A 15,082-nucleotide genomic window follows, 5' to 3' on the forward strand; every position below is an offset into this window, starting at 1 on the left:
GACACACCTAATCACTGACATATTTTCATTGTTTCTGTACTTTGATGGATTAGCTGAACTGAGAGCTGAATAGCTGTATGAATACGATTAGGCCTGCAAAGCCTAAAATACTTCCTACGTGGCCCTTTATAGGAAATGTTTGCTGACAACAAAGCCTGTGGGAAGTATCTATGGAATCAATGGTTTTGCTAAGTGTGGTCCCAAAGCCCAGAGCTAGGAAGATGCACCAGAGTCCTCCAAGTAATGAAATGGCTGCTTCTAGAAATAGTACAGCATAACTGATACTGACTAGCGTTTTGAACCTAAAATAAACAACTCACCCACGCATGAAAATTGTACTGGTATTCTCTGGGAAGCTCGTCTAAGAAAATATGTGAAGTAAAGACAAAAAATAAAAATTCATGTACGTATATGTTTAGTGCAGCATTGTTTAAAACAGTAAAAATAGAAAAAATCTAAATGGCCAAAACAGGGGAACAGTTTAACACATTACAGTCCTCCTCACAACAAAATATACAGTTATCCAAAACATCCACAAAGAATTTATAACATGACAGGAGCAGGGAAGCAGCGGGGGAGGAAGAAGTGTGAACTGCTTTTATGAATACAAAATTAAAGAAAAACCAACAAACCAGAAGGAACATTTTTCAATCAATGTAGCAGAGGAAAAGTTAGTCATTTTAATATGGGCTGCTGTGCTTAGTGGCTCAGTCGTGTCCGACACTTTGCAATCTGATGGACTGCAGCCCACCAGGCTCCTCTGTCCATGGGATTCTCCAGGCAAGAATATTGAAGGGGGTTGCTATGCCCTCTTCCAGGGGGATCTTTCTGACCCAGACCAAACCCAGAAGCCGGATCAAACCCAGCAGTATTGCAGGTGGATTCTTTACCGCTGAGCCACCAAGAAGTCCCATCTTTAACAGACAGAGATCGAAATTCTTGACAGCACATGTGAATTGACAAGAGAGAAAGTAAACTTATAAAAGAGAAAGCAAAACTGAATAACAAACATGAAAACAGTTTTAAATTTGCGTTTGGAACTGAACAAGATGCCTGATACAGAATTAAACACATAAATGTTCATCAATTAATTAGTATTTAAAACAAAGAAACCCCTTTGCTCATGTCTCATATAATTTCCATTAGAAGAGGCATTTATTTTTTTATCATTGTGCCCAAAGGTGAATAGACAGATGGCCCACAGATTTTCTCTATTCAAAATAATAAACATCTGAGTCGAACAAATGCACATTTCTATCTACTCCTTGCTATTACAGACTCTAACTGTGGCTTGGGCTATAAGGTAACTGTGAAGGCCTCCTTTGAAGGGGGCTCTAGCCACGTGACCACTTCTTCTGGAAGTGCCTATAGCTCAAGGGAACTCCCCTTACCACCAATCTGATCTTTACCCTCTTGCACAGGCAGGCAGATTCCTTACCACCTAGCCACCTGAGAAGCCCATGTAAAAGATTTACCATTTTTTAAATAGGAAAATGGTCTGGATCCATACCTAGGTGCAAAACAGAATCATAAACACAAAGATTAGAGAAGACTAGCCCAGTGTGTATAGATAGCTCCACATCTTTGTGCTTCTCCTTCCAAGGGGTAGAGTAGTCACTGGGAGGCAGCCACCCAGCCAGGAATTAACAGTTCCCACAATGGACACGAACAGAAATGATGTCTGTGACTTCCAGGCCAGGGTTTTTAAGAAACAGGTATGCTTTCTCTTGCTTTTCCTAGTGGCTCAGTGGCAAAGAATCTGCTTGCCAACACAGGAGACTCGGGTTTGATCCCTGAGGTGGGAAGATCCCCTGGAGAAGTAAATGGCAACACACTCCAGTACTCATGCCTGGGAAATCCCATGGACAGAGGAGCCTGGTGGGCTACAGTCCATGAGGTTTCAAAAGAAGCAAAGAAGACTTAGAGGCTAAACAACAATAACAAAGCAATATTTTTTTAAACATTCAAAGAGTCAGACACTACTTAGTGACTAAACAACAACATGCCTCCTCTACTCTGTCTCTAGATACAGGAGAGGCCAGCAGGGATTCCAGTAGCAATAAGACAGAAGATGCTGAGGCCCACAGATCAACCACATAACAGTTGGCTGCTGTTTGATAACACCTGCATTGGACTATGACATGCATGATGAGTGTCTAATATATTAAGCCACTGAAATGTTGTTGGTGTTTGTTAAAGCAGCTAGTATTAGTCTACCAATACACTGAGGGTCACCTAACTAGTTAGTGACACAGCTGAGACTAGAATACATGTTTTCCGATTCTTCTTCTTACAGTATATCAAACTGTCTTCAGATACATATGTATATTTTTAAATTATATTAGGCAATTTGATTTGTTCTCAGATAAATGCTATTAATCCCCAACAAAGCCTTATCTGCACTTACCATTTACAATCATTTTCAAACAAGCAGAACATGGCTTTCTGGAAAAATAGAGATCACAGTTTTTCAGCTTTGACCCATGTTTTATCAGAGCAATTTTCCCAGCATGTAAATCTTCACTTGAACAGTGGAGACCAACAATTTTCATATTTTTCACCACCACAAGACCAGTTCTCTTCACCTATATTAAGATATAAAATAGTAATTTATTTTATAATATCTAATGATCATATCACGGATTATACTTGGTTTATGAATAAAATGAAAGTTTAATTCTTCATCTGAACATAGTTTGAACAAATGCACATTTCTCATTAGGTCCAAAAAATTTTCTGAAGGTTTAAAATGTTGACTTTATACCAGAAGTTTTCTAAATCTAGGCTTTCTTAACCAAATAAGCACTTAATTGTCACAAATTTATCCTAGTAAAAAATGAATTACTTTTCACCCCAGTAAAGGGCAATAATGAAGTTAATTTGACTTGTTTCTTATAGCATCTCGCCTAAGACTACTTAGTATTAAGGTTCTAGACAGTAAGAAGGAAAAATCTGACAAACCCTGTGATTTTACACATGGCTAAGTAAAGCCCAGAAAATTTACATGAATTTCTGAAAGACTCACAGATGGTAAAAGCCAGAACGAAATCAGAGGTCATCTTAAATTAAAAAAAAATTTTTTTTTAATTCAAGTATAGTTGATTTACAATGCTGTATTAGTTACTGCTGTTAAGCAAAATGATTCAGTTATACATACATACATTCATTTTTTTATATATATTCTTTCCCGTTATGGTTTACCATAGGATATTGAATATAGTTTTCTATGCCATAAAGACTCTTGAGAGTCCCTTATACTGCAAGGAGATCCAACCAGTCCATTCTAGAGGAGATCAATCCTGGATGTTCATTGGAGGGACTGATGCTAAAGCTGAAACTGCAATACTTTGGCCACCTCATGCGACGAGTTGACTCACTGGAAAAGACTCTGATGCTGGGAAAGGTTGGGGGCGGGAGGAGAAGGGGACGACGGAGAATGAGATGGCTGGATGGCATCACCGACTCTGTGGACATGAGTTTGAGTGTACTCCGGGAGTTGGTGATGGATAGGGAAGCCTGGCGTGCTGTGATTCATGGGGTCGTGGAGAGTCGGACACGACTGAGCGACTGAACTGAACTGAACTGATGCCATATAATAGGACCTTGCCGTTTATCCATTCTATATAGAAAAGTTTACATCTACTAACTAAAAATTTTTTAATTGATCATATTTTACTTTTTATTTTTATTTATTTACTTATTTGGCTTTGGCATGTGGGATTTTAGTTCCCTGACTGGTGATTGAACCTGTGCCCTCTGCATTGGGAGCAGTGTCTTAACCATTGGACCACGAGGGCAGTCCCTAAAATACTTTAAATGCTGACTAAAATAAAGATAATTCTCAACTTCTAACAAATGATTCTACTAATTTCTAAAACTATGGCAGTCTAGACTAAGTGGTTAGGATCCACCTCCCACAAATACATAGGTTATTTATAATTTTTCAAATGTTTTAAAACATGTAGTCAAGCTCAAGGAAAGGAAGACATAACCTCGGGTGTCAGAAAGGAAGAGAGAACTCAAAGCAAGAGCAGTAAGCCACAGCCGTCTCAGCTGTCTCCCGCCCACAGTAAGGGGCTGGGCTGACTTATTTTTCAGTCCCAGAAGCTGGGCATGGGCTGGAGGGCTAAAGAGTGGTTCCTTTAAACCTAAAGTGACCTAATTTATACAGATACTAATCAAAAAGGCAGCTGTAACAATATTACATCAGATAAAATACATTAAGGTTAAAAATAGCTCTCCGTGTGCCACAAAATAGCCATTTTCACAGTAAAAGATTCTGAAGGAAGGGACATAACACTAATCCTTGGCTTCATAAGGGACTTTACAATAGGAGGGGGAATTGGGCTGAGAACACAGTGTCCATTATTCCCTATTCCCTTTCAAAAAGATTTTACTCTAGAGTTATTCCCAAGAGGACATGTTTGAAATCACTTTCAAGACGGGACCAAAAAGAGCCAAGTTTCAGTTTCAGTTATGAGTATAAACTTCTGTAACGGTGGAGAATGAGACTCAGTGGAATATCTAAAAATCATTCTTAAAAAATGAAGCATTACTCATCAGTTAATTTTTTAATTGGAACAATCTTTTAGGCCACATTTATTAGTTTTTATTGAGGGCACTTTTTACTTTCGAAAGTATTTTCTTCCCCTTTTGTTTCTTCAGTTCAGTTCAGTTCAGTCGCTCAGTCGTGTCCGACTCTTTGCGACCCCATGAACCGCAGCACGCCAGGCCTCCCTGTCCATCACCAACTCCCGGAGTTCACTCAAACATGTCCATCGAGTCGGTGATGCCATCCAGCCATCTCATCCTCTGTCGTTTCCTTCTCCTCCTGCCCCCAATCCCTCCCAGCATCAGGGTCTTTTCCAATGAGTCAACTCTTCCCATGAGGTGGCCAAAGTATTGGAGTAGCTAGGGCCAAAACCTCAACTTTGAGACCAGGATTCTTCCATCCCAAACTTAAAGCCAATAAAAGCCTCTGTTGCATTCCATTCTGGGACTTCTGCTTACTCCAACTCCCAGAGGACTAAATCTTTGCAGTGAGTCACTGTTCTGGATCCTGATTTTGCTTCACTTCACTAATATCTTGGCAAGTCGTCTACATAATCCTAATCACAGAGTTTTATAGTAAAACAGAAGTGAAAGAGGACAGTCTGTTTTGTATACGTTCACTACATTTTCCTTTTGCCTTTCTTATAATTAAAAACATCTACATATTCTAAAAACAAATCATTTCTATATTCTTGTTGGGCATTTTTGAGACTCATTCTCAAAAATAACCAGAAGTCTCCAGGAATGTACATCAAGGTAACTTTTTTGAACAACAAAAATGTACAACAAGGTAACTTTTTTCAAAATATGAATGTTTTGTCTCCACTCCACACCCAATGAATCACAGAGTCTCTCTGGAAAACTCAAAAGATTAAGATGGCAAGGAAATACTATACATATTAAAAAGAACGAGGCTCATCTGGTGAGGTCTGGGCTTTGATGTTACTCTACTTATAAGCTCGTAAATTGGCCTGGTACTGTTTCACAGATGCTAGCAGAAGACATCCTAAGTCAGAACAACTATGGTTCATAGTACAGCAAGCAGTGTGAGCCTCAGGTCTGCGATGGCTCCCTTGCCCACAAGGGGTCATGCGGACGGGCCTATATAGATTTCTAGACACAAAGTGAGCTAGCTGTGTTACGGGAGAGGAACACTGTGCTCGGGAATTCTGCTGTGTTTTATTGAGAATAGTGAGCAAACCTGTCCGATGTCCCAGAGAAACATTACTTCAACCCTCAGGTTACCTGCTGCAAACTCAACTCCCGAGAAATGGCCTGGGCAAAGCACAGGGAGGGCCTCGCATTCTTGGCAAGACCAGCAGGACGTGCTGGAGTTTGAGAGAATATGGAAGAGTGTTTCTCAACATACTCTATATGAACTCACATGGGAAAGTGATTAGAGTGAAATTTGAAAATGTTAAAAAAAAAAAAAAGAGCAAGGTGTAGGAATAGATTGTAGACTATATAATCCTATCTGGTCTCACCTCCCCACCCCCAGCCTTTGCAGAGACATACATAGTCTTATAAATATATGATTTTTAGAAGGGTACACAAAAACTTTCCTTGGAAATGGGAAAGGGGAACTTGAATATAAAAGAAACTTTTATTCTACTTTGTATCATCCCTTTTGCTTTGTTATTATGAACATGTCTTTTTTTAAAATCATAAAAATGCACCTGTTTTTTGTCAGCAGATACTCTGGCCATCTCTTCATTGTCTCCTAAGGGTCCATGCTTTCCTTCCTCCTTTTCCTAATTAAAAGCAGATTAAAGGGGGAAAAAAGGATTAGTACATAAAATGTGATTAATTCAATATTTCCTGTGTAAAGAACAGGAAGTGGAGGAAGTAATGATGGCAATGAAATGACGGGGGTGTGGATGGTGGCAGTGGCAGGGCTGACTATATGTGTGATGATGATAATAATGCCTAACAGTCACCGTGGATCTGGTCCTAAATCACCTCCTTCAGTTACCCCAGCTTTACAAAGTAGCTATGATCATTCTCAGTTTCCAGATGAAGAAACTGTATCTCAACCATGGTCACAGAGCTAGTAAATGGGTAAGCAGGGATCTGAGCCCCTAATCCATTGTCTTCACCATTATGCTATATTACTTCTGTCCTGGAAAAGTATGTGTGGTCTTTCAGCATAAAGATAAGGTCCCAGAGGACACCATGGGAAGAGCTGGGAGAGAAAGACAATACATGATGTATAGAGAAATACGAGGGAACGACGCAGTCATTGTAAAGTCTTACTGAAGTAATATTCGGGAAATTTTAGAAAAGTCTTACTCAACTGAAATTTAAAACTATGAACCAGTAGGAGAGATAACTATTTTTAAATGACAGCCAAGTTCAATAGTATTCAATTTCTATTCCAAAATATTTTTTTCAAATTTATTTAATTGGAGGCTAATTACTTTACAATATTGTATTGGTTTTGCCATACATTGACATGAATCAGCCATGGGTGTACATGTGTTCCCCATCCTGAGCCCCCCTCCCACCTCCTTTCGCCATCCCATCCCTCAGGGTCATCCCAGTGCACCAGCCCCAAGCACCCTGTATCATGCATCGAACCTGGACTGGCGATCTATTTCACATATGATAATATACATGTTTCAATGCTGTTCTCCCAAATCATCCCACCTTCGCCCTCTCCCACAGAGTCCAAAAGTCTTTACATCTGTGTCTCTTTTGCTGTCTCGCACACAGGGTTATTGTTACCATCTTTCTAAATTCCATATATATGCGTTAGTATACTGTATTGGTGTTTTTCTTTCTGGCTTATTTCACTCTGTATAATAGGCTCCAGCTTCATCCACCTCATTAGAACTGATTCAAATGTATTCTTTTTAATGGCTGAGTAATATTCCACTGTGTATTATTTCAAAATTTTTAAATACTTATGGTGTTTTTTTTCCCTCAGAAGTCCCACTCATTTATCTAGTTTTAGACTGGATAATTAAAAATTCTTACTCTTTATACTATGTATACTTTGCTGGACAATCCTCAAGACACATTCATACAGTGTAAATATTTGACAACACAGAAAACTCAGTTCAGTTCAGTTCATTTCAGTCACTCAGTCGTGTCCGACTCTTTGCAACCCCATGAATCGCAGTATTCCAGGCCTCCCTGTCCATCATATATTCAGAAATGGTTGTAGTTAATAATTCCCTAAGGTTGGCAAAAATTATAATTTAAATGTTCAATAATAAGAAAATAAACATGTTACATTGATAGAATGGATTGTTATGCAATCATTAAGATGACAATAAAATGATACAAACCTAGAAGAAAACAGGTGGTAAGCTTCTTGACATAGGTTTTGGCAATGTTTTGAATCTGACACCAAAAGCAAAAGAGCAAAAGCAAAAATAAACAACTGGAAATACAACAAACTAAAAAGCTTGTTGAGTTGGAGAAAATATTTGCAAATCACATATCTGACAAAGCGCTAATATTCAAAATATATAAAGAACTCACACAACAGCAAAAAAAAATCAACAAATCCAATTAAAAAATGGGCAGAAGATCTGAATAGACAATTTTTCAAAGATACACAGATGGTCAACAGGTAAACAAAAAGATACTCTACATCATTAATTATCAGGGAAGTGCAAATCAAAACCACAATGAGATATCATTTCACACCTGTTAGAATGGCTATCCTCAAAAAAGCTAGAATTGACAAGTGTTAGGGAGGGTGTGGGAAAAGGGAACCCTCATGCACTGTTGCTGAGAGTATAAATTGGTTCAGGCACTATGGAAAACAGTATGGCAGTTCTTCTAAAAATTAAAAATAGAACTATAACATGAACCAGCAATTTCACTTCTGGGTATTTATCGAAAGAAGATGAAAACACTAACTTGAAGAGATATATCCACTCCCAAAGTTCACTGTTTTGGCCACCTCATGTGACGAGTTGACTCACTGGAAAAGAGTCTGATGCTGGGAGGGATTGGGGGTGGGAGGAGACGGGGACGACAGAGAATGAGATGGCTGGATGGCATCACCGACTCGATGGACATGAGTTTGAGTGAGCTCCGGGAGCTGGTGATGGACAGGGACGTCTGGCGTGCTGTGGTCGCAAAGAGTCGGACACGACTAAGCGACTGAATTGAACTGAATGTTCACTGAAGCATTATTTACTTACAATAGCCCAAATATGAAGACAACCTCAGCGTCCATCAACAGATGAATGCAGAAGACACATTGTGTGAGTATTCAATACACACAATGGAATATTATTTAGCCATAGAACAGAATGAAATCTTGCCATCTACAACAACATAAAGGGATCTCAAGGGCATTATGCTAACTGAAGTAAGTCAGACAGAGAAAGACAAAGACCATATGATCTCTCTTATACGGGATCTCAAAAGAAACAAACAGAAGTCCCCAAGTTCGTAGACACAGAGAACAGAATGATGGTTGACAAAGACAGGGGTGAGGGTGGGAGAAACTGCTGAACCACTGGCTACTCTGGAAGTATTAGACTAAGTTGCCACTCCAGTGTTTATAACAGTATTACAACATGAGCATTTCCAATGTTGCTAAGTCAAAAGGGCAGGATCCAGAATTAAATGATATCCAATGAATAAAGGAAATAGAGCAAAAAGATTGGGAAACAGCACAAAAATGTTAGTAGTCTCCAAGTGGTGCAACTATGAGGGAATTTTTTCTTCTATTTTGTAAATAATAAACATGTATTATTTTCATTATTTTATTTTTAAAAAGACAAAGATTTTTAGAGTGTCAAAAGCAGTGTTTCCAATACAAGTACATATGAAATTGCATCTCAGAGTTTCTGTGGCTTACTTTCTATAGCAAAAGCAGGATAAAGAATTCAAGTGAAAGGAATTTATTACTTTAGCTTAGAGAACATTTTTCTTAACAGGAAAAAGATCTTATCAACTTTGTGAACATCATGTACAATTAATAGTGGAATTATTTGTATAAATTAATGTGCCTGTCTGATGAAAAAGAACAAGATCTATTTTGGTATGTATGTGTGTGTGTGTGTGTGTGTATGTGGTGTGCATGAATGAATTAAAATGATACCAAATCTTCATATTAAAAAAGGTTCTTAAAAATTATTACTCAATTTGTAAAAAGCCCCGCTTTTAATTAATGTTTAATTGAAATATATTTGACATATAACATTGTAAAAAATGAAGGTGTACATTAATTTGATACATTTGTATATTATAATATGATTGCCATTATAGCAATAATTAGCACCTCAATCATGTTACACAACTATTCACTTCTTTCTAGTAGTTGGAATAATTGAGTCCTAGTCTCTTAGCATGTTTGATGATTATAAAACAGTATTGTTTTCTGCATTCCCTGCGACTGTGCACCAGATCTCCAGGGCTTATTTCCTACTCATGAGTCTGCACCCTTAAACACCATCTATCTCAGCCCCGTAACCACCATTTCACTCTCCTCTGAGTTCGGCCACACAGTACTGTCTTTCTCTGACTTACTCATTTTGCATAATGTGCTCAAGGTCCATTTATTGCACTGCAAATAGGAGGATGTCCTTCCTTCTCACAGCTGAATATCACTGCAATGTAAAGTCCAACTTTTAAATGCACTTTAAAAGGCTTAAATCTTAAACATTTCCTTCTGTCTTTTTAAGACAAATTCCATCAGCAAAAAAAAATCCCAAAACCAGAAAAACCAACAGCTTGGCAATCTTCTATTTTCATAAAATAATACTAAGCTATTAACAACTAGGGAGAAAAAAGGACTTCAAAATCCATGAAGAAAATGAAGAACCTTCTCAAAGCCAATAATAGTAAGTGGTTGAAAAATAGGAAATAAATATGCACATCTTAAATAATGTTTTATTTATAAAACATTTCACATAGGTATTGGGAGAAAACCACTCCAAGAACTATCATTTTATCATGAAGTAAATTCCCTGTCTACACATAGACCTTACATGCTTCACAAAAATTAACTCAAAATGAGTCACAGACCAAAACTATAACAATCCTAGAAAATAACCATAGGAGAAAACCTAGATGATTTTGAGTATGGCAATGACTTTTAAAATACAAAAAAGTTGGAATTCATTAAAATTAAAAACCACTCTGCAAAAGACAATGTCTCAAGAGAATGAGAAGACAAGTCACAGACTAGGAGAAAATATTTATAATAGACACATCTAATAAAAGACTACTCTCCAAAATATACAAAGAACTCTTAAAACTCAACAATAAGAAAACAGATAACCTGATGAAAATGTGGACCTTAACAGCCAGCTGACCAAAGAAAATACAGATGGCAGTGTGAGAGGGTAACTGTCAATATTCTATTTTTAGTTTGGAAAGCGAAACCATCACAGCTATGAACTACAGGCATCACAGAAAACCAGAAGAGTGTTTTGCAAATTTGAAGGCTTGTTGAGTGTGTTTTTAAGTGTGACCAAAACTAAAGCAATAAAATCAGATTTTAGACCGCCGCTTGTCTAAAGGTTGAAAAACTATCTATGAAACAAATTATACCTGAGATTTCTGTCTTTGGGTTTTCACTGCTGGGAAGAGTTCCATCCAGAGACTGAGCAGAGTGAAAAGGTTGACTTTAGAAAGCCTTGGTATTTCACCTACAAAAAGAGAGGGCAAACACTTAAAACTTTTACTGATGATGAAAATAAGAACTAAGCTCACTGCTACTTGGGTGCTGCAGCCTTGGCTCCGCTGTTTTAGCAAGAGGCAGAGAAACTGGATTCGTGTGCAAAAGAATCAAAGCACTTTCTTATCAGAAAGTTTCAGTCTCCTTAAGGGCAACCTCTTCCAGCACCTTCGAAGTTGGGCCCTCTTTCACCCAGCAGGGGAAAAAAAAAAAGTACAAGTGATGCACGGAGCTATGGGAATTCCAAAAAAAAAAAAAGTTATGAAAAGTCCTTGCATCGGAGATCACGGTGGAGCAAGCTTTACTCTGAACTGTGATGAGGCGCTGCAACAAGGGCGGGGATTAGAACACAGAACTAAAAATACGGTGACCTTAAAAGGTAAAGGAGCTGAAATACAAGAAAGCGCCGCGTGCGGTTAATTTTGGAATTAAATTTAAAAAACAAAACACGGTTTAGGGAGTTCTCAGGCTCGCCGATCCCCAGAAACCCCAGCTCCAGGTCCTGGGAGGAAAAAGTAAAGGGGAGTGAGGAGTGAGCGCAACTTCAGAAGCCAGTGCAGCCGGGCCAGGAGATCCCGGTGACGGAGGCGGGGACGCGCCCGGGGCAGGGATGGGACACCCAGGAGCGGAAACGCGGGCGAAGAAGAGCAAGCAGGAAACCGGGAGTGAAACGGCGGGAGACGCGCAGAGCAGAGCGGGAGGCTGACGGCCGGAGCGGGGTTCGGGGCACTCACCGGTCATGCTGCCCGTCTGGGTGCTGACTGACCGTCCGGCCCCCGCGCTCTCCAGATTTTGCATCTGCCCCGCTTCTCTCATCCCCAGCCTAGCGGCCTCTGCTGCCCAGCAAACCTCTCGCTGTCCTGCATGATCTTTGCCCCAGCAACCCCACCTCTCGCCTCCTCCCAGTAACAGACAGGACGGCGACGGCCGACTCGGCGCGGTCAGATGACGCGCGGGCTCGGCGGCCATTTCCGGGCGCCCTGTGTGACGTCACGGCGAGGCGCGGCCGCGGTGGCGTCGGGGCCGCTCCTCCTGCGGCGACCCGGCGAGTAGCAGGGGACACGGGGCCGTGAGTCATTTGACGCTCGTGTTTGGCTGCGTTCTTAGGGTTTGCTGAATGAAGTCTGGTCGCTTGAGGATGTCTTGGCTCGAAGTCCCAGGTTGCGCACACTCGGCGAGGGCGATGAGGGCTTCGCATACGTGAGAGTTGGCCCGAGCGTGAAGGAGAATTGAAATGGAAGTCTGTGTTAATCTTCAGTCGTCTCCCACTCTTTGCGACCCCATGGACGGTAGCCCGCCAGGATGCTCTGTCCGTGGGATTCTCCAGGCAGGAATACTGGAGTGGGTTGCCACTTCCTCCTCCAGGAGGTCTTCCCGACCCCAGAGATCGAACCCAGGTCTCCTGCATTACAGGCAGATTCTTTACACCCAGAGCCATTAAGATGGAAACTAGCCCCCATACAGTTAGCGGTCAGGGTCTCAGAGAGTTTGAGAGGCGAATGAGGTGGGAGCTGGGCGGTCCCATGTGGTTATCCTCTAAGATTGGCCAGTCCTGGGCAACTTAGTGCTGGGGACCGCCACAAGAACATTCTGCTGCTTCTTAAGCACATGAAGACATTGAGGGTAGAACTGTCCTCAGGAAATTGAGGATGCAGGAAGTGGCCCTTGGAAAATCTGAGAGATACCAGACCTTGTGGATTTGTGCTCAGTGCAATTTAGTTTTATGATTTGATGTGTCCTAGGCATGACTCAGAATGAAGCTCCTCCCTTCCCCCACTGACTCAGGCCATTTTCCGTTCAAACCTAAGCTGTTATCATATTTGATTTAAAAAATAGGCACAAAAACCGCTCCACGACTGTGAAAGCGAAAGTCAACGTTATGAAAGTACATTTTTTTGTAAAAGACTGAAGAGAATTTTCAGTGTTGATTGCTATGATTGTGGTTCATTAATTGTCACTGTTGTATTTCATTGTAGCTGCTGCTGCTGCTAAGTCGCTTCAGTCGTGTCGGACTCTGTGCGACCCTATAGACGGCAGCCCACCAGGCTCCCCCGTCCCTGAGATTCTCCAGGCAATAACACTGGAGTGGGTTGCCATTTCCTTCTCCAATGCATGAAAGTGAAAAGTGAAAGTGAAGTCGCTCAGTCTTATCCGACCCTCAGGGACCCTATGGCAGCCCACCAGGCTCCTCCATCCATGGGATTTTCCAGGCAAGAGTACTGGAGTGGGGTGCCATTGCCTTCTCCACATTGTAGCTATATACCACAATTTATTTACCCATATTTGAGTCAAGAGACATTTGCTCTATCTCCAGCTTTTTGCTATTGCAAGCAATGCTGCTTTAAACTTTTTTGTATATATTTTCTTATGTTCATATGGATGAGCTTCTTTAGGGACTACACTTAGGAGTAGAATTCTTGAGTTGTCAAGTTTTCCAAATACTGCTGAAAAGTTTTCCGGAGAGATTGGACCAATTTACATAGCTCTGTATCCCCACTAATTCTTGGGTATTGTCAAACTTTTAATTTTTACCAATCTGGTTGGCATAAAATGATATCTTGTGATTATGATTTTCCCTGATTTCTGCCTAGGTGCATTGGCCATACATGTGTCCTCTCTATGAAATACCTGTTAACCATTTTTCTATTTGGTAGTTATTTTTTATTCATTTGTAAGCATTTTTTATACATCCTTGATACTCATTCTTGGGCGGGAATGTGTATGGTAAAAATCTTCTCCCCATTTGTCACTTGCTTTTTCACTTAATTATTTTTTTCAGTGCATAGTTCTTTATTTTTTAATGTGCCAAACATACAAATAATTTTCTTATGTGGGTTTTGTATCTTTTCAAAAAGCATTTTTTATCCAGGTTTATAAAGATACCTTTTGTCTGTCTGTGTCAATTAATCTCACCTTTTTAACAGTAACTTTTATATTTTATCTAAAGGCCATAGGTTTTTCTTTTCATATTTATATCATCATTCATCTAGAATTTAGTTTTGTGCATTACTTTGCCAACCAAGGTCCGTCTAGTCAAGGCTATGGTTTTTCCCGTGGTCATGTATGGATGTGAGAATTGGACTGTGAAGAAAGCTGATTGCCGAAGAATTGATGCTTTTGAACTGTAGTGCTAGAGAAGACTCTTGAGAGTCTCTTGGAGTGCAAGGAGATCCAACCAGTCCATTCTAAAGGAGATCAATCCTGGGTGTTCATTGGAAGGACTGATGCTAAAACTGAAACTGCAATACTTTGGCCACCTCATGTGATGAGTTGACTCACTGGAAAAGACTCTGATGCTGGGACAGGTTGGGGGCGGGAGGAGAAGGGGACAACAGAGAATGAGATGGCTGGATGGCATCACCGACTCGATGGACATGAGTTTGAGTGAACTCCGGGAGTTGGTGATGGACAGGGAAGCTTGGCGTGTTGTGATTCATGCGGTCGCAGAGTCGGACATGACTGAGCGACTGAACTGAACTGAACTGTTGATGTTAAGTCAGAATCCACTTTCTTTTCCACTTGGAAAATCAGTTAGCCCAGCATTATCTCATTGATCTGCAGTGTCACTTCTGTCATGTATCCAGTTTCCATATATACGTAAATCTATTTCTGGGTTCTATATTGTACATTATTGGTTTATTATACCTCTGCCCCCTTAACTCCCCCCACTACCCCCCAATAAAACCACCTGATTTTCTTCAGGAGTATCTTGGTTATTCTTGACCCTTTAATCATCCATGTAAGTTTTATTTTATTAATTTTTAAAATATTTATATATTTACTTGGCTGTGCCGGGTCTTAGCTGTGGCATGTGGGATCTTTAGCTGCACATGTGAAATATTAGTTGTGGCAAGTGGGATCTTAGCTTCCCGACCAGGGATCAAA

General features: G+C 40.3%; 1 protein-coding gene across 2 annotated transcripts in view; it reads right to left on the minus strand.

Annotated features, from left to right (window-relative positions):
- CDADC1 (cytidine and dCMP deaminase domain containing 1) overlaps positions 1 to 12,313 on the minus strand; it is a 30,408-nt gene extending 18,095 nt beyond the window's left edge. The window contains exons 1-4 of one of the 2 annotated variants that reach the window (XM_088842748.1): positions 11,932 to 12,313; positions 11,071 to 11,168; positions 6,228 to 6,302; positions 2,408 to 2,585 (exon numbers count right to left, since the gene is read on the minus strand). In XM_088842748.1, the coding sequence (XP_088698874.1) occupies positions 2,408 to 2,585; positions 6,228 to 6,302; positions 11,071 to 11,168; positions 11,932 to 12,166 (586 nt within the window). In that variant the 5' untranslated portion in view covers positions 12,167 to 12,313. The remainder of the gene's footprint in view (positions 1 to 2,407; positions 2,586 to 6,227; positions 6,303 to 11,070; positions 11,169 to 11,931) is intronic. The other variant, XM_055426111.2, reaches the window with a different exon arrangement.
- Positions 12,314 to 15,082: the final 2,769 nt, after the last annotated feature.

This window comes from Moschus berezovskii, chromosome 13 (assembly GCF_049115385.1).
Source record: "Moschus berezovskii isolate FMDL1 chromosome 13, NW_MosBer_1.0, whole genome shotgun sequence".
Classification (NCBI taxonomy): Eukaryota; Metazoa; Chordata; class Mammalia; order Artiodactyla; family Moschidae; genus Moschus; species Moschus berezovskii.